The sequence below is a fragment of the Bos javanicus genome, chromosome 26 (assembly GCF_032452875.1).
Source record: "Bos javanicus breed banteng chromosome 26, ARS-OSU_banteng_1.0, whole genome shotgun sequence".
NCBI lineage: Eukaryota > Metazoa > Chordata > Mammalia > Artiodactyla > Bovidae > Bos > Bos javanicus.
Genome location: NC_083893.1, coordinates 17,781,399 through 17,808,776, shown reverse-complemented (window position 1 = coordinate 17,808,776; position 27,378 = coordinate 17,781,399). Strand labels below are relative to the sequence as shown.

Here is a 27,378-nt window from a genome sequence, read left to right as displayed (position 1 = left end):
TTTGTTATTAAAAAACAGGGATCCTAGTCCACCCTACTGGGATTTTTAGATCCCTCTCCCATTTCTCCAGGAAGTAAATCCCTCTCCCATTTGCTCCAGGAAGTAAGTTGGTTTTCTATGCTTGTCTTTCAAAGCATACTGTGTGGATTTGCAACTGGTTGGCTGAAGAAGCATTAGTAATGGATTTATTTCTAAGAAAGACAAGTAGCTAATTTGGATATCTCTAGAAGACTCATCCTAAAAATCGATCCTCAATTTTGAGGACTCTGACTGTATAAATATTTGCTTTGGTTTGATAAACAAATTGTGTTCTATTCATTTCCAAGTATAATAAGTTATTAAGAATTAAAAACGGTCTTCTCCATTCATTCCTGTGGCCAGATACTATGTTCACCAGAGTGGTGAGAGGATGAGTAGGAGGTTGAAAGATGTATTCTGAATTCTGAGCACAACTCAGAATTAGTTTTCTCATAGAAACTGTAATAAATCGTGGGTTCCCTGGCTAGCCTGCCAAAGCCCATTTAAAATGTCTTAGCTAGCCATGCAGTAAGAGTTAGCATGATGAAGGGAAAGAACATTGGCTTGGAAGTCAGGAAAATGATTTTATTTTGGACTGCTGCTGACTTGATGAATTCACCCACCTTGACTACCCATCATCTGTAAAATAAAATGTTTTGTGTTTAGTAATAACCTAAGTCCCTTCAACTCTGTAAGTTTAGGACTAAGGCTAGGGGTAAGGAATCACTCATTCTGAAGAAGGAAGGAGACAGCCATACTGGAGTGACCACCTAGTTAGCAAGGGGTCTTATTATGTGGCAGCTCCTGTTCCATGCCCTCTATCATTGGTATGACAGATTAGTTAAAAGAAATGTGTGAGAAACAGTAAAATGGGAACTTAGTTGTATCATAATACAACTTATAATATTATAACTTATAATAGCCTTAGTTGTTCTTTGGTCTAAGAACCAAATGTTTTAAGTGCTTGCTTCCTAAAGAAAGAATTCAAAACAATTTTAAAGTTCCTCGGTATCTAGAACATTTCAGCTAGAACAGAAAAGGTAGAGGCTGAAGGTGATAAACAACAATAGAAAAGTAGATTACTAGCAAGACAAACATAACACAGTAGAAAGAAGAAATAGAATTTCAAAGAAAAGGTAGCTGAGGATGGAAGTCACAGGATATTTTGTCATCTATAGACCAAACTTTTGATGGTCGTGTTTACCAAAAATAAAAGATTGAAACTGGTTTTCTGGATCATTCGGTAGTTATAAACTCCTTAACCAATTGAGTCATATTGAGTCTTATTAGAACTACCACAAAAAGGTTTTACAACCATTTTGGAGGGGTTGCCTTTCACTGGCATTTCCCCCTCAATCTTTTTGGTGTCAGGGAAGGAGGTCATTAATCTCGATGAAGAAACTGATGAAATAAGACTAATCAATGTTTTTCACTCCCCAGTTTGGCAGAACAACCCTGATTTTGATGGTGCCCTTGAGTACTAATGATTTTTTAAAATATATTTATTTACTTTTTGGTGTGTTTTGTTTGGGTCTTTGTTGCTCTGCATGGGCCTTTTCTAGCTGTGGAGAGTGGGGGATACTCTCTAGTTACTGTGTGTGGACTTACTCATTGTGGCGGCTTCTCTGGTTGGAGAGCACCGGCTCTAGGCACATGGCTTCAGTAGCTGCGCTTGCAGGCTCCAGAGCGCAGGCTTGATTATTACGTGGTGCGTGGGCTTAGTTGCCCTGTGGCATGTGGGATCTTCCCAAACCAGGGATCGAACTGGTGTCCAGTGCGTTGCAAGGCAGATTCTTAACCACTGGGCCACCAGGGAAGCCCAGTACTAATGAGTTTTGAGCCTTGAAGTCATCAGGCTCCAAGAATCTTTGAAGCCATATTCCTTTTCCTCTAATTAGTTACTTTATCTCCTATTCTTTCTTCCCAAGCCTACTCATTATCAGACTTTTATCACCTAAAGCTATTTATCATTTCCTTGTTACCTACCAGAGTTCCTGGCACATAACAGGTGTCCAATAAATATTCCTTGCATTAATGGCCCTATATGCTCTTTCCCTCATTAAACTTTCCCAAATATGCTGCCAAAACAGGGTCTGCTTTTCTCTTCTTGCTCATTGTTCATATTGCCTTTTGCACATTTGCACTGTTGGTCACATTTTGCGCAATTCCTTTTTTGTACACTGCTATGCCTGTTGTCTGTTATGTATGTAATGTTTCCTAGTTCTAAGTCTACACTCCCCAAATGAATACTTTTTCTTGTGTCCTCCCTCATTCAGTCGTGTCCGACCCTTTGTGACCCCCATGGACTGTAGCCCGCCAGGCTCCTCTGTCCATGGAATTCTCCAGGCAAGAATACTGGAGTGGGCTGCCATTTCCTTCTCCAGGGGATCTTCCTGACCCAGAGATTGAACCTGAGTCTCCTGCATTATTGGGCAGATTTTTTTTACAGTCTGAGCAACCAGGGAAGCCCTGTGTTCTCCCCACCCTCAAGCAATTGCCAACCTAGTGCTCCTGACAATATGGAGCAAATGCTTAATGCCTCAAATCCGTGGAGGCTGGTGATGGATGTTAAGCAAGAAACTACTCATCCATCTTAATTCAGCACTTACACTGCTTATTCTTCAATTGCCCATCATCACTTGATTCAAGAGCTGTGATTATTCATTCACGGAGCATTCACTGAGCTTACACTATGAGCAAGTCACAGTGCTAGGTGCTCTAAGGGATATATAAAGATGGATAAGACACCTCCTCTGACTTCTATTGCAATTACTGGTGTATGATTCATTCAGCAATTAATCAGGTACTGCCTTTGTGATGCCTCTTAGACTATTTGGAAAGTGTTCTTTAAATCCTTCTATGCTATTTGACTTTTCACTTATGGATGTCTTCAGTAAATAGTTATTGAATGTCTATGATGTGACAAGCACTGCCCCAACAGCTGCCATCAAAAAGGGTCAAAAAGGCAGTGGCTGCCATCAAAAAGGGTCAGAATGCAGTACAGAAGAGGAAATGAGACTATGGTAATTCTGACATAAATGCAGCTGGAATCCTGAAGAAGGGATACTTAACTTCCTGAGGGCATCATGCAAGGTTTCACTGAAGAGGTCATTCATTTAGGCCAGGAAAATGAGTAAACAAAGGTTGTCCATTCATTTCCATTCTAGGCAAAGGGAACATTGAAGAATCTAAAAAAGAGTGGATGAATGTGTATATACAACCGATTCACTTTGCTGTACAGCAAAAACTAATATAACATTGTAAATCAACTATACTCCAAAAAAAAAAAAAGAAAAAATCAAGAGCAAAGGTACAGAGGCATAAAAGAATCTGGTGTATTTGGGAAATATAGGGATGTAGCCTGAGCAGACATCAGTGCGAGGCAAAGTTGAGGAGATAAATTGGGAACTGATTCTGCAGTTGCATGCTAATAGGATTATCCTTTAGGAAGGAATTTTTTTTTCTAATTACACATATAGCACATACCCATTGTGTAAAACACTCAAATATTGGCAGTCACGTACTCTGTTAATGGTTTGAGTCATAATCTTTCAGATTATTTTCTGTGGTTAGACTAATACCATTCAAAATGGAATTAGAGTCTATATTTGCAAATTTTTTTCACTTAAAATTGTCTCTTGGCTATCATTCCATGCCAGCATATACAAGTCTACTTCATTTCTTAAAATGATTGTATGGATGGCAGTCCATTAGTAGTAAGAAATACTGATTCTGGGGCTTTCTTGGTGGTTCAGTGGCTAAGACTCCACACTCCCAATGCAGGGGGCCCGGGTTAGATCCCTGGTGGAGGAATTAAATTCCACGTGCCACAACTAAGGGTTCATATGCTGCAAATAAAAAACCCAAGTGCCACAATGAAGACCGAATACAGCCAAATAATAAATAAATAAAAATATTAAAAACAAGACTGATTCTGAAGCCAGATGCTTGCATCAAGTCCTTCAGTAACCACTTAACCCTTCTGTGCTTCTGTTACCATTTCTGTAAAATGAACATACAGTGCCTGTTGCCTAAGGATTGAATCAATACATGTGAAGTGCTCACAACAGTGCCTGGCAGATGAAAACATTAGCTGTGATTTCTTGATTTATGTAGACAATGTACCAGGAGTATTTTAAGCAAGGCAGTAATATAGTTAGCTTTCTTCGTAGAAGAATCACTCTGGTACCTGCTGGGGAGCATAAATAGGTAAGGACGACCGGTAATAAGAATCCTGTTAGGAGGTTGTTGCAATACATGGTGAGTGAGGTGTAGACGACTGGCTGTTACTAGGAGGGGAGAGGAAAAATAAATTCTTTAGATACTTCTAAGATAACAAATTCTAGAACTTGTTGACTGCTGATGGCTGATAGACACAACTCGACTCCAGGGTCCAGATGTTTATATATTTGACAAATAACTTTTGAGTTTCCACAATGGGCTTGACACTGTTCTAGTACATGTCAGTGAACAGGATTTCTGCTTAGGAAAGAAGCTGACTTTAAGAGGTGTTTCTATCTGTGGACGGGAGATTCAACAAACCAACGAGAATTGTAAAAAGATTGAATAGTAGAGGTTCAATAAATATTCAGGGATTTTATGACACTCATCCAACCCGGCACCAGTTTAGCAACCTCTCTTAAAGACGGTTATGTGCTGATGGCTGATAGACACAACTCGACTCCAGGGCCCAGATGTTTATATATTTGACAAATAACTTTTGAGTTTCCACAATGGGCTTGACACTGTTCTAGTACATGTCAGTGAACAGGATTTCTGCTTAGGAAAGAAGCTGATTTTAAGAGGTGTTTCTATCTGTGGACGGGAGATTCAACAAACCAACGAGAATTGTAAAAAGATTGAATAGTAGAGGTTCAATAAATATTCAGGGATTTTATGACACTCATCCAACCCGGCACCAGTTTAGCAACCTCTCTTAAAGACGGTTATGGAGCTGGTGATTCATTCTCGGTGGGAGACGAACTCCTGTGAGAGTTATTTGATCTGACCCGCAACCGAGAGGGGGCAGGTCAGACTATTACCCCACTTCACAGCCGAGGAAAATGAGGCCAGGTACAGTTAAGCGTTTTGACCCAGGTCGCACAACTTGAACGGAGGCGGCTTCGGCCCTGCGCTGAGGGCCAGGCAGCCGCAAGGGGCGCGAGGCCGGGGCCAGTATGCGTGCCGCCGACCTTAGGAGCCGGCGGGCGGACCCGCCGGACCCTGGGGCGGCCCTCAGCGGCCACGGACTCGCGCCTCCCGGGCGGGGCGGCCGGCGGCGGTTGCGGCCCCGCGTCGCGAGGCACTTCCGGCGTGTGCCGGGGTGGCCGGATGACGTGGCTGAGTCAGAGGAAGAGGCAGGGAGGCGCGGGGGGCGGGGGAGGCTCCGGAGCGGGCGGTGACGGCGGCGGCGCGGAGGAGCCAGCGGCTGGGCCCGGGCCCCGTGCGTCTGTCCGCGCCCCGTGGATGCGAATCGGCCGCGGCGGAGGCGGCGGCGGAGGAGGAGTCGGTGGGCCGGCGCCGGTCCGGTGGGAGCGCGGAGGATGAGGCCGCTGCCGGGCGCTCCCGGCGTGGCGGCGGCCGCCGCGCTGTTGCTGCTGCTGCTGCTGCCCCGGGCCCGGGCGGACGAGCACGAGCACACGGTGAGAAGAAGCGCTCCCTGCCGGCGCGGCCGCCTCCGCCCGTTCCCCCCGGCCCGCCGCCTCGGCAGGCCTGGCGCGGCCTGGACGGCCCGGCTGCCCGGCCGAGCCCCGCGGCCGCCTTCCGGTTGGGCCTGGCGGAGCAGGAACCCCGGGAGCGGGGAGGAGGCATTTCCGTGTGTTCCCGGGACAGGACTCCACTCTCGAGTGCCTGGGCCTCATTTCCCCAACCCGGACCTAATGGCGCCGAACCTCTGGGTCCAGGGGCCACGGGAGCCGGGAAAGAAGCGGAGTCTGAGGGTCGGGGCTTACTTGGCCGCGGCATTGAGGGCCGCAGGCAGCCAGTCTCGGGGCTGGTGTCCCCCAGGGAAGGGAGCTGCGCCCGTGCTGCTGGGGGGCTACGACACGGCGGAAGATGGATGCACCACCTATTACTCGTCATACACTAACCAGGAAATATCCACCACTTACTGGTGCTCACCGGCATTTATTTCCCCCTCCTGCCCAAACCGGAATCTAACCCTGGCGTGGGGACAACCTTGATAAACTTGAGGTGAAGAGCACTTTACACGTGTACAGGCCCTCAGCCACCCGCATCCGCCTTGGAGGCCTTGTAACTTTCTCCTCACCTCTTGTGGCCCCGAGATGAGGCTCGCGTCCCAGTGGTCTAGGGCAGCTTCTGATTGTGCGGAGTCTTAAGTTGCCCAGCCCTCTTGTCTTGCTGGGAACAGTCCGTTTTTGCATTTAGCCTAAAATTGACCGACTGTTTGTTTAATTGGCATTTTCCACATCAAAGCTTGGATATTAACGACTTCTCTTGTGACTTTCACTTAGGAATGTAATTCAGTGACTTTCTGAATGGTAGATGTGAGCAGAGCAGTAAAGTCATGTAAATTAGAGGGTGAGTGTGAGTAGTTTGTGTTTTTAGACCTTAACTCATGATACGACTTTGCATCAGAGGTTGTGTAGTACTAAATCTGAAAGTCTTCTGTCATTTCTGACAAGTGAGGAAATGAAACGGCCAGAAAAGTCTGTAGGTTAGCTGTGCTCTTCATTTAGTAAACACGAGTTCTAAGCTTTCAGGTGCAGCGACTTGAGTCACAGCAACTTCTTATCTGTATATTTTTTAAGTCCTGGGCTCGGTGACATTTTTGTACTGTATTTGTGACTTTTCACCTTAAGATAGTTTTTATTCGCAGGTTAAATAGTTTAAAAACTTGTCTCAAAGAGTAAGAAGTGTTCATTTCCAATGGGCATTCTTTTGGCCAATGAGTACTAATATTTTTCCAGTTTTTTTGGGCACTTTGGAAAAGTTACCATGTAAAACTCGGAATTGTCTCTTTAGTTCCACCGTACAGGCATATAAGCTTAAGAGTAGTATTTTACTTTTTTAAAGTGAAAGTCGCTCAGTCTTGTCGGACTCTCTGCGACCTCGTGGAAATTATACGGTCCATGGAATTCTCCAGAACAGAATACTGGAGTGGGTAGCCTTTCCCTTCTCCAGGGGATCTTCCCAACACAGGAATCGAACCCAAGTCTCCCGCATTGCAGGCGGATTCTTTACCAGCTGAGCCATAAAGGAAGCCCAAGAACACTGGAGTGGGTAGCCTATCCTCCATTGGATCTTCCCGCCCCAGGAATGGAACTGGGGTCTCCTGCTTTGCAGGCACATTCTTTACCAACTGAGCTATCAGGGAAACCCCTTTTTATATTGTGTTTTATATAAACCGCTGTAATAGGGAAAAGAACATTAAAATGTTACAAATTGGATGTGAATAAAAATATTAGATTAATTTACAGGTTTAAAATGTAAATGGCAATTTAACTGAAATTTTATGGTAGGAACGTTTAGTATTTTAAAGCTAGAAATTGAATATAAAATACTTGATAAAAGGTTTTTGAGAGAATATGTCATGTATGAGAAGATTGTTGGACAAAAAAATTTGACTTTTATTTCAGTCATGTTTACATTGAACTGCTCTCACTTGTTAACACCTATTTTAAAAATTTAGGTATTTAAAAGTTATAGGAAAAATAGCATGAAGATATATGTAAAAAATTTAAGTGTCATTATATATTTTTTGGCTATTAGCCAAGATATTTTATTTCTTAAAAGTTTCTTGAAAATATTTTTGAAAACTAAGCTTTCACCTCAAACCAATAATAATACTGAAAAGGCTATGGTCAAGTGATTTTTGTTTTTTTCCACCAAGAAGGCAGAAGTAGCTAATGAAGACAGAATGATACTGAAGGGAGAGAAAAACTGTCAAGGGAAGGTTACTGAGTAAGTGTTTAATAAATACTTGTGAAATTGGATTGTTAACCAAAGAACCATCTAGAAGTTAAAGTTTGCCCTTCAGATTAACTTTCTGTGAAGACAGTTTCCAGATAGAAATAATAGCTAAGCTTTAAAAAAAAAAAAAAAAGGAAAGAATAGCTAAGCTTTTGTAGCAGTATGTGGTAGGTAGTGTCCTAAGTACTTAATATGTATTAACTTGTATTTTAAACACATATTGATAATTTTGTGAAATGAATGGGATTATGTTCTCTGCATAGATGAGAAAATGGGATGGCGAAGAAGTTACTTGCTTGAGGCTGCACAGCTAGTAACAGGTAGAGGTAGCATTTGAATTTAGGCAAACTGAATTAATAATCTGCTGCACTCTCATAGGATATGCTCTACAGCCTTTTATCCTTAAAAGACAGGACAGTAAAACACTTGGTATCAAATTGAGTAATTTTCTGTGTTGATAATACTTTTAAGTGCTTAAAAGAAATGTTTGGGTAAGCCTGGTTTCATAGGGAATTATTACTGAGGTTGTTTCAGTGAGGTTGGTTTAGTGTTAAAGAGGGACAGAAATGGGCATGTGACCCATGCAGCCACTTGGTGTGTGCAAGACATAAAGACTGCTTAGCGGAATGCTGTGCTGTCACCATTTGAAGTTCTTAATACTTGTTTAGAAAGGAGTCTTGCATGTTTATTTTGTGCTGGGCCCCACAAATTATGTAACTGATCCCAAGAAGGAGCAACTACCTACTTAATGCAGTTCCTCAAAGCCCTTGATTTCTCTTACTTTACCTGCTGGATTAGGATTCAGCTGACCGTTTGAGTCATACAGTATTTTTTTATGTGCTTATTTGTCCAATGCTCTTAATATTCTCAGAAGAATAATGGGAAGGAAACATACTGCTGGCTTCTAGAATATATACACATGCAGAATATATAAAATGAGTTCCTTTCAGTTTTTAAATTACAGAACATACTCTTAAACAAAAATTAAAGAACACTTTCATGAAAGACAGGTTACTAATAAGTGACTGAAGAGTCATAAAAAGAACACTTAAGAGTGAAAGGTGTATAGGGTATGGCTCATGCTTGTTTGGATTTCTGAAAGTTGGAGCCCTTGGAAACAACTAGAGTTAGATTATCATGTCTCCTAAGATTCCAGAGGACTCGGTAGAAAGATTGCAAATTGAGAATAGAATTTTAAAACTGGAAAGACTTAGGACCATTGAATTCAAGACTCATTTTCCTAATGACCTGAAGAGGCCCAGTGGCTGGCCCAGGGCCACAGGAAGAGTCTGAGCTACATGATTTCTAGTCCTTGTTTTTTTCCACCTGTCTTGTACATATAATTTCCATAGTAATACTATGTAAAAATATCAGCATCAAAAAATCAACAATCAGTGGCACAGGAATCTTAAAAGCATTTTATCATTTACACTAAAGCCTTGACTTATTTTGGGCTCTGTTTCCTCAAGGTCACAAAATCAAAAAATTTTTTCTGGGTCTGTCATATACCAGGCTCTGTGCTTGGCACAACAAGTGGTATTTAATCAGTGCTTCTTGAGTGACTTGAGTAATTGGGGAGCCGCCAGGGGTAAGAATATGCAAGGTTGGAAGTTTGATAACCCTGTTGCTTAACACAGACCATTGTTATTTAAGATGCATGGTCTTGGGGTGCCTGTTGTGTTTTAGGGGCTCTACTAGGTTACAGTTCCGTTTCTTTGTGGCCCATTGTACCTCCTATGGGTAATGTTGGAAGGACCCGCTCTGTGCTTAGGATAGCCTATGCTCAACACCTGCCATAAGCACTATTACACCACTGGGTTAAAAAAAAGATGTTTTGTTTGGTTAGACAAATGGAAGCCTTTAGTCTTTATCTCTTTTGGGAGTATGGAACTCTTAAAACATGTGAAGATTTGTAAAGAGGATAAACTATTTACTACAAGTGAATTTGTGAGTGTTTTAATATAAATCTAGTTTTAGGAAGTGCCAGAATTCATTGTCCTATTTTCAGCTGTACTCTATGGTAGACTAAAAGTTTATTTAGGAATAGAGTTATTTTGAGAGAGAGCAGTTATCTCAAGAGATTATCCAAAAATACACTAATAATTTGTTTGTATTCACATTCTGATGTATGTGTTTTAAATAATTAAAAGTCATTGAAACTGTGATTTTTGAAACATTTCAGAACTGAATTTTGCTTTCTCAGATATGTGTTTTAAAGTAAGCATATATCTTTTCCCTCATCTCATAAAAGTAATGGCATTTGGGAAATTAGTCTGAGTCTTCAGTTCTTCGCCTGTCTACATAAATTCTGATTTATTTGGATTTTACATGAGATCGTCAGTAACCTTATCTCCTGAAGTGTTCCTTCTGAGAAAAGGTAATTCACCATGTCTATCAAGGAGGGAAGCTTCTGTACCTGCACTTTCCCAGCACATATGCTGTGCTATGCTAAGTCACTTCAGTCATGTGCGACCCCATAGATGGCATCTCACCAGGCTCCTCGCTCCCTGGGATTCTCCAGGCAAGAACACTGGAGTGGGTTGCCATTTCCTTCTCCAGTTCATGAAAGTGAAAGTGAAGTTGCTCAGTCGTGTCGGACTCTTCATGACCCCATGGACTGCAGCCTACCAGGCTCCTCCGTCCATGGGATTTTCCAAGCAAGAGTACTGGAGTGGGTCCGTATTTAAATGAGAGACCCAACATTGGTGACTTCTTGAGAACAAAGGTCATTACTTTTGAGATTAGAGCACCAGGAGCTTCTTAGGAAGGTTTTTTCCTGTTGGGCAGTTTAAAGGCTCAAATGGAAAAGTTGTTCAGTGTTTAGCACTTCCTTAGGTGCTTTGTACAACTGTACTTTTCCCAAATTCCTTTATTTAGTTTTTGCTCTTCAGTTAATGAAGCTGATTAGGGATTAGCAAAAGTGTAGTCCTAAATTTATAAATGCGATGCAAATTAGAATGATCTTGGACAAATTATGTAACATCTCTTTTTAGTTTTTTTGTATCTGTAAAATGGGGAAAATCATAGGAGCTGTCATATAAAGCTTTGAGAGATTAAATGTTTATATATATAAAGACCTTAGGACTGTGCCCAGCACATGATATGTCCTTAAGAAGCCTCATGGAAGGAACCACCCCCATGCCCAGGGATCCTCTGATCCACTGCTATGCTTTACGTTTTCTCTCCCCTACTTCTGATTACACCCTGCAGGTAAGTTATTAAATTCCATCTTGCTCTTTGGCAATTCAGTTTTTCCGAGGAAAGTATTTATAAAGAGCTTGCTAAGACATGAGATGTTTTGAAAGCAAATTAGACTAGCCTTTTGGCCGCACCACTGGTGTCTTAGATGGTAAAGAATCTGCCTGCAATGCCGGAGACCCGGGTTTGATCCGTGGGTTGCGAAGATCCCCTGCAGAAGGGAATGGCAACTCCAGTATTCTTGCCTGGAGAATTTAATGGACAGAGGAGCCTGGCGGGCTACAGTCCATGGGGTTGCAAAGAGTTGGACATGACTGAGCGACTCACACTTGTGACCGCCACAGGTGGAGGGGAGAGCCTTACCAGTCCTGTCTATCCACCGAGTTGGGGAGCCCAGGGACTCTTCCAGCAGCTTAGCAGAAGGAAAGGTTTTTCTCCTTAAAACGTTTCTTCCTTTTAGTATTTTCTTATTTCAAGATCTTTTAAGACAGTTTTCTCTCTTGAAAAAGAACTCTCCCCTTGACCTTGTCTTGGAAATACTTATTCTCAGGGATAATCAAAAACTATAATGAAAAGTAAACATTTTAAGTTCTTGAAATCTGTGATCTGTATAAGGAGCAATGTAAAAGAAACATTTTTAACCTTAATATTCACCCTAATCTGTGTGTGTATGCGTGCTTATGTCTATATAACATATATATATATGTATTTTCCCCCCAATCCCTGCTTCAGTCCTCTTCCCAGAAGGAATCCTAGGCTACAGAATTATACACATTTTGTTATAGTACAATTTGCATCATGTCATCAGAACTCTACTACCCCATTAAAGGTTTCATGAATGTTTAAAATGAGTGACTTCAGAATGTGTAGTTAACACACACTATGACCTTTAAATTATTTTAGTCTTATGTTTCAATCTGTATGAAATAAATGAATGCTCTATTTTAACAAGTGTTAGTGTTCAAGTTTTTGTCTATTTTTAGAGGAATATGAGTATTAGGATTTATAGAGAAGGTGTTCTGTTTATTTTTACAAGTTGTTAACGTTTATAAAATTTCTGCAGACTCTCAGCAGGATTAATGACAAGAATCGTTCCTCTCTTTCAGGGTTATAATCCTGAATGGGTACATGTGATTACCTCTCCTTACTTCTTTCAAAGGATACCATTGCATTCAGTGCACATACTTAAAACTGCTAAGTTGCTAATGACCTTTCATTTCAGCCTTTCTTCAGTGTTTTTTCATCATATTTATTAAATATTTTTTGTGTACATGGTACTGTGCCAAAAGGTTTCTACTCTGTGAACAGGTCTCAATTCTATTATAATACCAGCTCTGTTCAGTGGATACTGATTGGTTTAGAGAACTCTTCTGAGACTTGTTATGCTGTATCTATATCTGTGCAGAAAGGAATACCTTGATTGACTAGTGCAGTGAGACCTTGAACGTTGGACAGAAGGGTGATGTCATATGGATATTTTTCAAGCCCCTAAAGTAACAAGAATAGTTATGAATGGGTATCTATGGGTACATTAAGACTTTTGATTGGTTTCTTCATACATAAAGATTATGTACAGTTTTTCTGGATTCACTTGAAACAGCTTGTGATTTTCCATATTATTATTCATCCCAATCCTTCTGTGCCAAAGCAAAAATAATCATTCTTTTACTGTTGTTACAATACTCTTTTCACCTTAATTGTAACACTGTTTCTTCACTGTAAATCATTTACTTTTTTGGCTCCACTTTGGACTGTGATTTTGCTTTATACACTTAGGACAAGATTTACCTTTATAGCCTTAACACCTAGTACTGTGCTTAGTACATGTGTTATGTATTCAAAAAGTCAGGTAGTTTTTTATTTCCTTGATGAGGTACCCGAATGATGTCTTAGGACAGTGAGACATTATGTTTGAAGGTGATTAGATCTAAGTCCTAGTTTGATGGTGGTACGAATCAAAAGAGGCAGATGCTTTATGTAAGAATAGACAAGTCAATGGTTTTTGGAATGCAGAGGGACTTGGGGGTTGAGTCTCCATGTCTGAGACGATAATACCATTAGAAAAAGTTTTGAGGGGTTGCATTTGGGTGGGATGAGTTTATTTGGGAGATCTTGGATTTTGATGGAAAATGTTTATTCATTTTAGATGGAGGAAAAGTGAAGTGAAAGTCGCTCAGTTGTGTCCAACTTTGCAACCCCATGGACTGTATAGTCCATGGGATTCTCCAGGCCAAAATACTGGAGTGGGTAGCCTTTCCCTTCTCCAGGGAATCTTCCCAACCCAGGGATCGAACCCAGGTCTTCTGCATTGTGGGCGATTCTTTATCAGCTGAGCCACAAGGGAAGCCCGAGAATATTGGAGAGGGTAGCCTATCCCTTCTCCAGGGGATCTTCCTGACCCGGGAATCGAACCAGTGTCTCCTGCATTGCAGACGGATTCTTTACCAACTGAGCTATGAAGGAAGCCATTAGATGGAGGACTGGGAGTAATGTTTGGTATTTGGGCTGGTTGGTCAGGTTTCTCTTTTACATGCTCCATAGCACCCTGCCTGATTATAATTGCTCATTTAGTGTCCATCTTTTTGTTTAGGCTCTAAGCTCTAGTAGGGCAGGAAATGTATCTTGTTCAAAGCTGTCTCAGTTATGAACACAATTATTGGCACATAGTAGGTACTCAGTAAATAATTGGTGATATAAGTTCTTCACTGTTCGTTGACAAGCTGCATCTTATGTTGTCTTTCATTTATATTGCTAATTAGGATTATTAGTTTTAAAATCACTTGGTAACTACTCTTCATAGAATCATTGGAATTTTAAACTTGGGGAGATCTTAGAAATCTTTATTAGTTTCCCCAGTCAGACCCTGGAAATGTGAAGTCACTTACCCAAAGTCATTGGACCACAGCCCAAGTTTAGCTACATAAAGTATTCACTGATGGGTAAAGCCATAATTGTTAATTCAAAAAAATTTGCATGCGGTAGCTGTGTTTCAGGCTGATAAAGGGAAAGACAGAATGATAGCTTGGATGAGGTGTGGAGGTTTCACAGTATGGCTTTCTCTTCCTCTTCTTTGGTCATTTCCTCCCTTTGACCAGTGATTGTGGGGGGGAAAAAAGGTGAAATTTTATTTGTGCTTGCTGACAACATTAGATTTTTGGAGTTCCCAGTGATTAACACAGGTTCCGGATAAACTGCTGATTTTGTTTCCTCCTCCTTTGTCCACATTAGCATGGTGAATCATGTTGGTTCTAGGTTTATCGTTATTTGATAGTGTAAATTTTAAGTCTAAACATATTCTTACAGGTTATTGGGGTTTATTTAAACAGTATCTTCTATAAAACAAAGTCTGAAAACATGAATCTGCCTGAGACCATAATCAGAATATATCATTTTAAAATTCACCAAATTTCATTTTTAATGTGTAGAAACTGATCATCATTTTGAAACAAGCTTCCAGCATTTTATTTTAAACCTTCCAAAACTGAGATAGTACATTTTTGTTTAGAATAAATAGCAAAATATTCCCTTAATTTGAATTAGATTTTTTTTTTTAAACATATTCTTAACTTGCTTTTTTGGTTTGTTTGTTTCAGTATCAGGATAAAGAGGAAGTTGTCTTATGGATGAATACTGTTGGGCCCTACCATAATCGCCAAGAGACATATAAGTACTTTTCACTTCCATTCTGTGTGGGGTCAAAAAAAAGTATTAGTCATTACCACGAAACTCTGGGAGAAGCACTTCAAGGAGTTGAATTGGAATTTAGTGGTCTGGATATTAAATTCAAAGGTACGTAAACCTTAATAGTCCTCATGATAAAACAGGGTTTCTCAACTTTGGCACTGTTGACGTTGGGTCCAGATGATTCTTTGTGGGGGTGTGGGGGTGGGTTGTCTTGAGCATGGTGGGACGCTGAGCAGAGTTCCTGGCCTCTACCCACCAGATGCCAGTAGCACTTCCCAGTTGTGACAATCAAAAACATTTTTAAACTTTGGTAATCACCCTTGTTTGAGATCCACTGCTCCAGACTCTAACCCTAAAAGTCTCATCTAACCCTAAAAGATGTTTTTATCTTTAAGTTATGTGTGTTATATTTAGAAAAGTATACTAGTAACCAACAAAGATTTGTTTTGAATATTTATACAATATTCATGGATCTTATTAATAAAATTACACTTCCTTAGCATATTTATTTCTGAAAGGTGTTTTCTAGTAAATTCTTTAGTGATTGGACATAATGTGTTTGGGGAAAGCTTTCATAGATTGCCAATGGAGTCATTTCCAGAGGTACAGAGATGTAATGGGCTGTATGGATACTTAAAAATTATGTGTAAAGTCTCAAATTCAAATTTGTACGATTGGCTCAGTGTATTTATCAGTGTTGTATTGCTTTATCCTCTCAATACCTGTTTAGTGTGGTTTAATATTTTAAGTCAAGGACTTGTTAAAATTAGGGGGGGAAATCCCCTGTAGCTATTTATTATTTGTTTTATTAGTGCCCAAGAGTGTGTTTATACTTTTTATTTTTCTCTGTGAAGTTTGTCTCAGCAGGTATTTCCTGCATGGACATTTTTACCTGGTGGGCAGATACCTGAGTAATTGAATTTTTGCAGGATCTTTGATTAGGTATCTTGATGTCTGAATAGAGCATGAATCTTGTAATCAGAAGCTTTGAATTTTAATCTTGTTTCTTTTACTCTATTGATTTTAGTAAAGTTGTTTACTCCAGTTTTAACTTTATTGTCTACATGTATGAAATGATTAGTAATGGCCCTCTGATATTTTTAGTCTTTTGGGAAAAGAGTGTGAAAAGAGGTATTTTAAAGATAATATTTTGAATGTAATGTTTAATTTTGATTTGTTAAATTCTGTTTTTAGGATGTTTTTCCTTATTGTTGAAAATAGGTATAAGCATTTACATTTTTTTTCTATACTTTCCTTGGGATTTAATTATAAAATTAAGTTATAAATTTAAACCACAATGGCATGGCCTGTGACTTTATGAATTATTATAAACATGCCCTGAGGCTTGTTTTAATTTAATGAGGTAATTTATTTAATCAGAAATAAGGAGGAAACTTAGAATATGTGGTCTTCAAGAGCCTCAGTACTACATTTATTCACATATTCTCTCCCCTCCCATATTTGATGGACTTCCCTGGTGGCTTGATACTCATGTCTAATTTATTAAAAAGGATCCAGAGAAAGAATAGGCAAAAACCCTGAGTCCTTCGTTGCTACTATGAACAGATTTCATCCCTTTTTGAAATCTTCACTTGTACTTACTGAAGAAGAGTTACTCTTTCAGCTGTCTTAACCATTCTTATTTTATTAGTTTCTTGAGGCTGAAATGGAAAGATTACTTAGATAGAGGGGGACGGTTTTCATGGGCTGTAGAAGTGAAATTTATTTTCCTTTCAGACTAAACACTTTTAGATGAAAAGAATCAGAACTGGCTGATGTCACTCCCTAAGAGCCGACAGTTCCTTGGAGTTCTGTCAACCCTGCACTACAGCATGGGTATGCTGCTAAAGGAGCTGCCACGTTACGTGGTCCAGATGCAATAGAAAATGCTAATTAGACTTCTCTTTCAGTTGTAGATCCTTGGTCTCCCTGTTCAGAGATAAAGTTGATCACGCTTTGAAAAGTGTTTTGTGGGGTTTCTTGGTTGTTCTTGTATCGTAGAATTTTAAAGGTGGAATGGACCTTACAGATGGTGACATCTGATTTCCTCTTAGGGAGGCCCAGAGATGAAACGATTTACCTAAGGCATACTGCAGCATGCTAATACTTATTGAAACTTGAGCCCTCTGTCCCTGTGTGAATTGTAGAAGTATTTATATTGTTAATCTTTCATCCCTTAAGTATTTGATTTTTAAAGGTTCTTCTGAAGGTGTACTCAAGTAAGACAATACAATTTTGGAAATACTGTGACACTAGGAAAAACTAGCTATATACAAATACAGATACACACTTAGGCGTGCATTCACACAAATGTAAGTTTTTTTTTTTTTTACCTAGTAGATTCTGTCAGGCTAAATGGATCGGTGGTGTTTCGTAAAATGAAGGTCACTAAATAGATGCTTTTAGGAAACTGATGGTGGCGCAGTGGTAAAGACCCGCCTGCTAGTGTAGGCAGACAGGAGAGACTCTGGCTTGGTCCCTGCATCAGGAAGATGCCCTGGAGTAGGAAATGGCAACTCTCTCCCGTCTTCTTGCCTGGAGAATCCCATGGACAGAGGAGCCTGGAGGGCTACAGTCTGTGGGGTTGCCAAGAGTCAGACATGACTAAGCATTCTTAGAGGAGAAGATGGTAGTTTTGAGTCTAATGTAGGATACCCCTCTTTCAAGATTTTATGTACAACTTAGTTTTTTCCTTCCTTAATAGTTTTTATACTACCACTTAACAAAATGCTACATTGAGAACATTTAGAGAAAGTTAGAAAGAAAAGGGCATACTCAAATTGGGTATCTTTGAGACTTGAAATCATTACCCTTTAATTTTCAAGGGTACCTCTCTCTTGGAGTCTTGCTTTTATGGAGTGGAAAGAACATGTGCTTTAGAGTCAGAGACTTGATGCATCTCAGCGCTGCCTCTGCCTGTCTGTATGGTTCTGGACAAATTATTCAGCCTCTTTAATCTTACTTCCTCATCTTTGAAATGAGGGAAATATTCACTTGATAGAATCATCAGATTTAAATGAGATGATGCATATACATCATTTATCAAAGTTCCTGAAAGTTTACATTCAGGAAAAGGTCATTGTTATGAATACTAATAGCACATAGTATGTGTCTGTACTTCAAACTTGATTTTGTATTAGCAATTACAAAATGCTAATTGACTAAATTATAAAATTCAATTATAAAACAATAATTGAGTTTATTGACTATAGTATAGGATTTGACTTATCCTCAAGCTGCTGGGTGGTTTAGTTAATTCCACAGGGGCAAGGACAATTGAATTCTTGTTCACTGTTGCATCCTTAGCTATTAAGTTATAGTGAGCTCTAATTGTCTGGCACCTGGTTTGTGCCTACTTGTTCTTTATGATAACTGGTTCATTAGTTATTTTTCTTTGTTTAAGTTTAAAGTTTTTATTTTGTATTGGGGTATAACGAATTAACAATGTTGGGGTAGTTTCAGGTGAACAGCAAAGGGACTCAGCCATACAGACACATGTATCTCTTCTCTCCCAAACACCCCTCCCATCCAGGCTGGCACGTAACACTGAGCAAGACTTCCATGTGCCATACAGTGGGTCTTTATTAGTCATCCATTTTAAATAGAGCAGTGTGTACATGACCTTCCCGAAGTCCTTAGCTGTCTCTTCCCCCGGGCAACTATAAGTTTGTTTCCTAAGTCTGTGAGTCTCTTTCTGTTTAGTAGGTGAAGTTCATTTGTGTCGTTTCTTTTTAGATCCCACATGAGGGATGTCACTTGATATTCCTTTGTCTGGCTTACTTCACTCAGTAAGATGTAAGATGGATTCTCTAGGTCCATCCATGCTGCTGCAAATGGTATTATTTCATTCTTTTTAAAGGCTGAGTGATATTCCATTGTAGATATGTCCTACATCTTCTTTTTCTATTCCCTGCTGAGTGGACATTTAGGTTGCTTCCATGTCTTGGCTATTGTAAACAGTGCTGCGATGAACATTAGGGTGCATGTATCCTTTTGGATCATGCTTTTCTACGGTTATATGCCCAGGAGTGGGATTGCAGGGTCATGTGGTAGCTCTATTTTTAGTTTTTTAAGGAACCTTCATACTACTCTCCATAGTGGCTCTACTAACTTACATCCCCACCAACAGTGCAGGAGAATTCCCTTCTCTCCACATCCTCTCCAGCATTTGTTGTTTGTGGATTTTTTTGGTGATAGCCTTTCTGACTGGTGTGAGCTGGTATCTCACTGTAGTTTTGATTTGCATTTCTCTAATAACTAGCAGTGCAGAACTAGAATAGTAATTCTTAAGCAGGGGAGGTGACCAACCACTCCATTCCCTCTCTTACAAGAATTCGTGTGGTATAATGAACAATTAATATAAATATTAATTGTTGAAAAGTTGATGGCTTCTCGAGGGTTCCTCGGAGAAGGCAATGGCACCCCACTCCAGTACTCTTGCCTGGAAAATCCCATGGACGGAGGAGCCTGGTAGGCTGCAGTCCATGGGGTCACTAATAGTTGGACACAACTGAGCAACTTCACTTTCACTTTTCACTTTCATGCATTGGAGAAGGAAATGGCAACCCACTCCAGTGTTCTTGCCTAGAGAATCTCAGGGACAGGGGAGCCTGGTGGGCTGCCATCTATGGGGTCACACAGAGTCGGACATGACTGAAGTGACTTAGCATAGCATAGCATAGAGGGTTCCTTCCTCCTGTTTATTTTATTGATCTTCCCTTGAATTTTCTCTTCCTTGAATATTCCAAGTTAACAGAGGGGTTAACTTATTTTACTGGTATTTCTTCTACTTCTGTAGAGTGAAATGGTGAGTACTGCAGATATGGAGATATACCAGGGACTGTTTAAGACTCTTTTGTATTTCTAATTCAGTGATTCTCAATCTTGTCTATTTTCATCCTTGAAATAAACTTATAGAGGTGTATTATACCTATTTTTCAGACTAGGAAGTTGGGGCCCAGAGATGAAGTAAACTTGTCTAAGGATTCACAGGTGAAAAGTGGGAAAGTGAGAATGTGAACTAAGCAGCCCAGCGTTAGAGTTTGAGCTTTAACCAATTTGAGTTTTAACGACTCTGCAGTATTTCCCTTCAGATATCTGACCGGGGTGGTAAAGCCTGATTGCCAAAGGGTGGGGAAAGGGCTTGGGAAGCTGCAAGTCCTTTCTTTCAGCCTGAATGAAGATTTTTGTTTTTGGTAACCCCACCCCGTCTCCAGTCCCTGGATTCCTGCTCATAATGTTCCTGCTCTTCTGAGGCTGGAGCCTCTCTGCTGAAGTTCTCTAGGGCAAGTGCCTTTGGTCAGCAGCAGGGGCAAGTTGAGGGTATTCATCTGGTTGTGTGGTGGGTGGGGGAGGGGACCTGGGCTTCAAAGTCCTCCATACACGTAGTCTCATACAGTGTGTTCAGCCCTGTGTCTGTCTGTCCTCCACCTTTCCACGTGTGTGGTGCCTCCAGGTCCTGAGAGAGCCTCCTGTGTCCTGTGACGACAGTCCTAGCGTCCCTTCTGTTACAGCTTCCTCTGGCTTATTAGTCGTTGCCATCTTCCATTTGTTTTCCATTTCCTCAACATTTATTGAAATCTTTTCTCACTGTCTTCCTTTCTGTCCTTGTGCGCCTACGTTTTTTTTCTTCCTCTATTGACATTTTAATGGAGTTTCGGAAGGTAAAAGACACTTGTGGTCAGGCTGCCTTGTTTAGTTGGAAGTCTGGGAACTCGATGCAGTGTTCTGTCCTGTTGGTTTCAACTGAAGTGTTGTAGCTCAACCAGGCAGTTTGAATCTTACATTGAATCTGGACTAGATATTTTGAATTCATGGTGTTAGCAATTTTTTAAACTTCACACTGAAAATTTAACTGAAAATTTGATAAGCACAGTCTTTCTATAAGTTCTTATTCAAACCATTGCTAACATTGTTTTCTTCAGATTGACATCTGTCTCTCTTGTTTTCAAAACAATGTGTGTGTGTATATATATATTTCTTTTTATTTTAACAGTGAGATAGGATCAATGTACAAAATTTAGAAACTACAGAGAAGTGTAAAGAGTATAAAAATCACCTGGATATAAATACTAGTAATAGTTTCCTCTTTTTTTTCTGAGCATCTTTACAATCATTTGCATTATTTAAGATTTTGAATATTGGGTTCATGTTATTAGTATGATTTTAAAAATGTATTTAATGAGCACTTACATAATGTTTATTATGTGCCAGATACTGTTCTGAACACTTGCTCATTTAATGTTATGTATTAATTAGTTTTTAATCTTTTTTTCTTAACATCTTATGAGCTTGTCCTCAGATTGTTAATTACTGTTTAAATGTGTTTGTTTAGTTTTCTGTGAGTGGATATTATAATTTCCCCCATTTCCCAGTGGCAGTTTACTCATTATTTTCTTTCCTTCCTTCCCCCCTCCCCTTTTTTTTCTGTTAGAAATAATGATGCATTTGTCTATACTAGCACATAGGTACTCTATTTCATCTTTGACTCTTTCATTAGGTTAAATTCTTAGAAGTTGAATTACTGAATCCAAAGGTATACATGGCAGTTGTTTTTACATGTTGCCAGATAGCCACCTGGAAAAAAATTATACAGTTTATCCTGCCAGTCAGTTGGGTCAGTTAATATTGTTTATGTTTATGGTTATTAATTAACAGTGAAAATGCCAGTTTTTCAGCCTTTTTTAAAAGGTTCATTCAGCAGTTTTTGAGTGCTTACTGTATTCCAGAGCCCTGCGGTAGGCTCTGGGTATACAAAGTTGAGTAACAAGCTCTGGCTTCAGGGGTCTGTAGACCCTCTGGAATTGTACTCTTAATTTTGAGTGAATATGCATTTTCAGGGGATAAGGGAGATATCACTTTGATTGGATTTTCAGAGAGGTACTTAGAGTCACTATCTGTGACTATATGGGCACTTGTTGTCCTTAAAACAGCTCTGGGATGGAGATAGCATAGATGTTATCTCTTTTACACCTGAGAGACCTGAGGATCACAGAGGTTAAGTGAATTGCTTTTATTCACAAAGATAGTAAGTAATGATACCCAGACTAAAATCCAAGTTCTGCCCATTTCTCTATCATTTGTCTAAAGTGACTTCATGAGAAACTTTGCTGAGTGCTGCTGAATTTCAGATAGAATATTTTTGATTTTCCAATTCAGTAATGCTATCAAAAGAAAAAGTAAACAAAGGAAGGTGTGATATGTTCTTAGGGAACTCATGAATAATTATCACATTCTTTTTTCAGTGCTTTCACTGTCTATTCAGTTATTAGTCTGGAGTGTTGTTGAGAATTGATTTACTGAAAATTGATTGAGAATGACAGATTTACTGGCATGTAGTTTCCAGAATCTACCCTTGCTTTCTGTTTGGAAGATCAGCGTTACATTTGCTACTTTATATAACTTTGGTTTTCTTCTTTTTCCCCCATAAAAAAATCTGCACTGGTAAGATCCCGAATCCTCCTCCGGATTCACAGCGTGTCTTTCATGTGAAAAGAGCGCGTTGTTGTTGTTGTTGGTTAGTCGCTAAGTTGTGTGCGGATCTTCTGCGACCCCATGGACTGTAGGCCACCAGGCTCTCTGTCCATGGAATTTCTCAGGCAGGAATACTGGAGCAGGTGAGAAAGGTATATCCTATTGTAATTTTAAAGTTGTGATTTGTGGTGATGGATTTTTCAGGTTGTGTTCCAGTCATGTAGAGTGCTGAGTGGCGATTTGGTATATTCAGAGACATTACATTCCTTGTCTTCGAAGTGGCTTCCTCCAGAGGGAAGTGCTTGTTTCAGTTGAGCGACCAAGCTCTTCAGTTATTGGTGATGTTTGTATTTGCTTACATGCCTGCAAGAGGAATTTCATTCAAATATGACGAACCTAGGTCCTTATTATAGCCTTCCATAATGATGTTGTCTCTTTTACCTCAGTATTTGTTTTCTAGACTTTATATCACTGAAAGATACTCTTCAAGACTTCTGTATCAATCCTTCTGAGATACTCAGCTGAAAAATTTCATTTGTTTATATTGGTATTTTTTCCTTACACCCACACACTTCCACACCCCCTCCCCCGCCCCCATTCACAGGCAGATGCATGTCTGTGTGCATACTTAGTAATTTCCTTTGTCAAATAAATGGAAAATCATGCTCTTAAAATTTGTTAAAATGTTTTGTTTATTTGTTCAGTGCTTGCTCGGTGCAGGATACTGAAACAGGCAGAGCTGGGGCTGAAAAAGGTTATGATCAGTTATAGACATTGCTCTCAAGACCTGGTGGTCTTTTTGAGAAGCTGAGTACTGGTGTGAGGTTCTAGGTGGTGCAGGCCTAGGTGCTGTAGGAGATATGGAAAGAAAGCCGTGGGGCTTCAGCGAAGGGGCAGGCTGCGTGGTTTCAGCAGTGAAAGGGCTGGGGAATCAGAGATCACTCTGTGGGGGACAGAGTTGAGGAGTGGGAAAGATTTTAGGATAGACACGTGAGGTGGGGTTTACTGTACAAACCAAAGTCCAGAGGCCCCGGCAGCACAAGGTGTGTGGGAACTGCAGGTGGTTGACTTTGGCTAGAGTATAGGGAGAGAGGATGGTAGATGGTTGGAAAAGAGAGGGTTAAGCTAAAGTTCAGACTGTGAGGAATCTTTTCAAAGCTTTGTATGGGTAAATGTCATATTGTATACCTCATAACTTCATCAGAGAAACTACTACATTGTTAATGACAGTTATCAGTGAATGTCTGATTTAACACACGGAATTTGATGGCCTTGCAGAGGTAGCTGTGAGTTCTCCCACGGCCACTGGGGCCATTTGTTGCTGCTCAGCCTGGACCTTCCTGTGGTTCTTGCTCTCCCCTCTGTAGCTCCAGTTGCCTGCTGCCCTTGGTGCATTAACACAATCTGTGGAAATCCCATTTGGAGCCCTCTTGCTGGTAGTTCTCTTAGCTCCTTTTGTAGTAATCTCTTTCTTAATTCTTCCTTCCTTCTCCTGTGTTCAGTCTCAGTTTTTGCCGTTATGAAAACCCTAAATTTCTTGCTGCCTTGAAAGGGCCTGGGCAGAAAGAAAACATGTATAGGAGCCATTGTCGTTGGATTGTCGTTCAGTCGCCCAGTCATGTCTGACTCTTTACGATCGCATGAACTGGAGCACGCCAGGCCTCCCTATCCCCCACCATCTCCCAAAGTTTGCCCAAGTTCATGTCTGTTGCTTCAGTGATGCCATCCAGCCGTCTCATCCTCTGACACCCTCTTCCCCTTCTGCCCTCAATCTTTTCCGGCATCAGGGACTTTTCCAGTGAGTCAGTTGGTCGCATCAGGTGCCCAAAATACTGGAGTTTCAGCATCAGTCCTTCCAATGAGTATTCAGGGTTGATTTCCCTGAAGATTGACTGGTTTGATCTCCTTGCTGTCCAGGGGACTCTCAGGAGTCTTCTCCAGCACCACTGTTCAAAGGCATCAGTTCTTCGGTGCTCCACCTTCTTTATGGTCCAGCTCTCATAACCTTACATGACCACTGGGAAGACCAGAGCCTTGACTATACAGACCTTTGCTGGCAGAGTAATGTCTTAGCTTTTCAACACGCTGTCTAGGTTTGTCATAGCTTTCCTGCCAAGAAGCAAATGTCCTCTGATTTCATGGCTGCCGTCACCATCCACAGTGACTTTAGAGCCTAAGAAGAGGAAATCTGTCACTGCTTCCACCTTTTCCCCTTCTATTTGCCATGAAATAATGGGGCCGGATGCCATGATCTTAGTTTTTTCAGTATTCAGTTTTAAGCCAGTTCTTTCACTCTCCTTCTTCACGCTCATCAAGAGGCTCTTTAGTTCCTCTTCGCTTTCTGCCATTAGAGTGGTATCATCCACATATCTGAAGTTATTGAGGGTTGTTCTCTCACCCCTCTTGATTCCAGCCTGTAACTCATTCAGCCCGGCATTTCTCATGATGTGTTCAGCATATAGATTAAACAAACAGGGAGATAGCAGACAGCCCTGTCTACTCCTTTCTCAATCCTGAACCAGTCAGTTGTTCCATACTGGGGTCTAACTGTTGCTTCTTGACCCACATACAGGTTTCTCAGGAAACAGGTAGGAAGATCTAGTATTCCCGTCTCTTTAAGAGCTTTCCACAGTTTATTATGATCCACACAGTCAAAGGCTTCGGCATAGTCAATGAAACAGAGGTAGACACTTTTCTGGAATTACCTTGGCAGTTTGATCTCTGGTTCCTCTTCCTTTTCTAAACCCAGCTTGGACATCTGGAAGTTCTTGGTTTGCATAATGCTTTAGCCTAGCATACAAGATTTTAAGCATGACCTTACTAGCATGAAGGGCTTCCCTGGTGGCTCAGACAGTAAAGAATCTGCCAGTGATGTGGAAGACACGGGTTCAGTCCCTGGGTTGGGAAGATGCCCTGGAGAAGGGAATGGCAACCCACTCTGGTGTTCTTGGCTGGAGAATTCCATTGACAGAGGAGTCTGGTGGGCCAGAGTCCATGGGGTCCCAAAGAATTGGACACGACTGAGCAACTCCCTTTACTGGCCTGGAGATGAATGCAGTTGTCTGATGGTTAGCACATTCTTTAGTACTACCCTTCTTGGGAATTGGGATGAGGAATGACCTTTTCCAGTCCCATGGCCACTGCTGGGTCTTCCAGATTTGCTGACATATTGAATGCAACACCTTGATGGCATCATCCTTTAGGGTTTTGAATAGTTCTACTGGAATTTGTCACATCCACTAGTTTTATTAACTAATTATTATTCATATTTATTATTCTTATCTAAGGTTTATTCCTAAGGCCCACTTGACTTCACTCTCCAGAATTTCTGGCTCTGGATGACTGACCACACAATTGTAGTAATCCGGTTCATTTGGATCCTTTTTGTACAGTTCTGTGCATTATTTCCATCTTTTCTTGATCTCTTCAGCGTCTACTAGGTCTCTACCGTTTCTGCCATTTACTGTACCCTTCTTTGGACAAAATGTTGCCTTGATGTCTCCAATTTTCTGAAGAGATCTCTAGTCTTTCCCCTTCTGTTGTTTTCTTCTAGTTTTATACACTGTTCATTGAAGAAGGCCTTCTTGTGTCTCCATGCAGTTCTTTGGAAATCTGCGTTTAGTTGGATATACCTTTCTCTTTCTTCCTTGCTTTTCATTTCTCTTCTGTTTTTTAGCTATTTGTAATGCCTCCTCATATAACCACTTTGCCTTCTTGCTCTTCTTTTTCTTTGGAATGGTTTTGTTCACTGCTTCCTGTAATATTGTGGACCTTCTTCCATAGTTTTTCAGGCACACTATTTACAAGTTCTAATCCCTTAAATCTATTTGTTACCTCTGTTGCATGTTCACAGGGAATTTAAGTCGTACTTGGCTGGCCTAGTGGTTTTCCCTGCTTTCTTTAGTTTAAGCTTGAATTTTGCTATGAGAAGCTGATGATCTGAGCCACAGTCAGCTCCAGGTCTTGTTTTTGCTGACTGTATACAGCTTCTTTATCTTTGGCTACAAAGAATGTAATCAGTTTGATTTTGGTATTGACCATTTGTTGATGTCCATATGTAAGGTTGTCTCTTGTGTTGATTTGCTATGACCAGTGCATTCTCTTGGCAGAATTGAGTTAGCCTTTGCACTGCTTCATTTTGTTCTCCAAGCCAAACTTGCCTGTTTTTGGATACAAAGCAATTTTCTTCTCCCACTTTGAGAGTGAGAGTATTACCCTGTCCTTGTTTCATGGGACTTCAGTGTTTCTTGCTATCTTTGGTTTTATAGTTTTGGGGTATCCACTCTGGGCTGAGCAGTAATGAGGGGAAGCTGTTCTCTCTGTTGAGGGCTGGGGAGACATGGTGGTGATATCTGGAGTTACACCTCAGATTGTTACTTCTGGTCTAAATAACATAGATGGCTGTTATTATGGTTTGGCTGCACTTTATGTTTAAGTTGTTTTAATCAGCATTGAAAAATTTGAGAAATTTAACATTGTTTCTTGGAGGAAGTTGTTTTTCATGTTCTAAGTAACCAGTATTATAGTACAGGAGAACTTAAAAACAAACATCTATGCTTTCTTTTTTGTTGTTGTTAAGGTTTATTTCTCTCTTTTTTCCCCTCATTGCCTAAGTAACATAAAAAAAACTGTTCAATCCTTTGGTTGGTCATATAGAGTGTTTTTCAGATTTTGTTTTGTTTTGTTTTGTGTAGAAACTGATGATCCTAAGCACATTTTTGAAAGGTTTATAAGTTAGCATCTGAGCAGTATTTTCAGATAGGAGTATTTTTAAAAGCAGTCAAGAATGGAGATGACTCATCTTGAGGGAACTTTCCAGTAATTTATATACAGTGACACCTGCTGGATAGAGGTTTGCCTTTTAATCTTCCGAATTATGAAAAGTCACTGGCATTTCTCATAGAATCTGTGGCCTCCAGTGACTTGCACTTCCAAGAACGTTCAGATGAACACTTATTTCAGAGATCGTATAGCTAGAAATTGTTGGCTTTACTTAGGATTATATTCTTGAGTTTTTTTTATAAAATGAAGCTTTCCTATGTGTTTTAAGCTTTTCATATCTGTTTTAAATCA

At 40.4% G+C, this 27,378-nt stretch overlaps 1 protein-coding gene across 1 annotated transcript in view; it reads left to right on the top strand.

The window, feature by feature from the left end:
• Window positions 1-5,372: 5,372 nt before the first annotated feature.
• The window catches only part of TM9SF3 (transmembrane 9 superfamily member 3), a 59,048-nt gene continuing 37,042 nt past the window's right edge, over window positions 5,373-27,378 (top strand). The window contains exons 1-2 of the mRNA XM_061402953.1: window positions 5,373-5,660; window positions 14,742-14,937. Coding sequence (XP_061258937.1) covers window positions 5,562-5,660; window positions 14,742-14,937 — 295 coding nt within the window. The 5' untranslated portion in view covers window positions 5,373-5,561. The remainder of the gene's footprint in view (window positions 5,661-14,741; window positions 14,938-27,378) is intronic.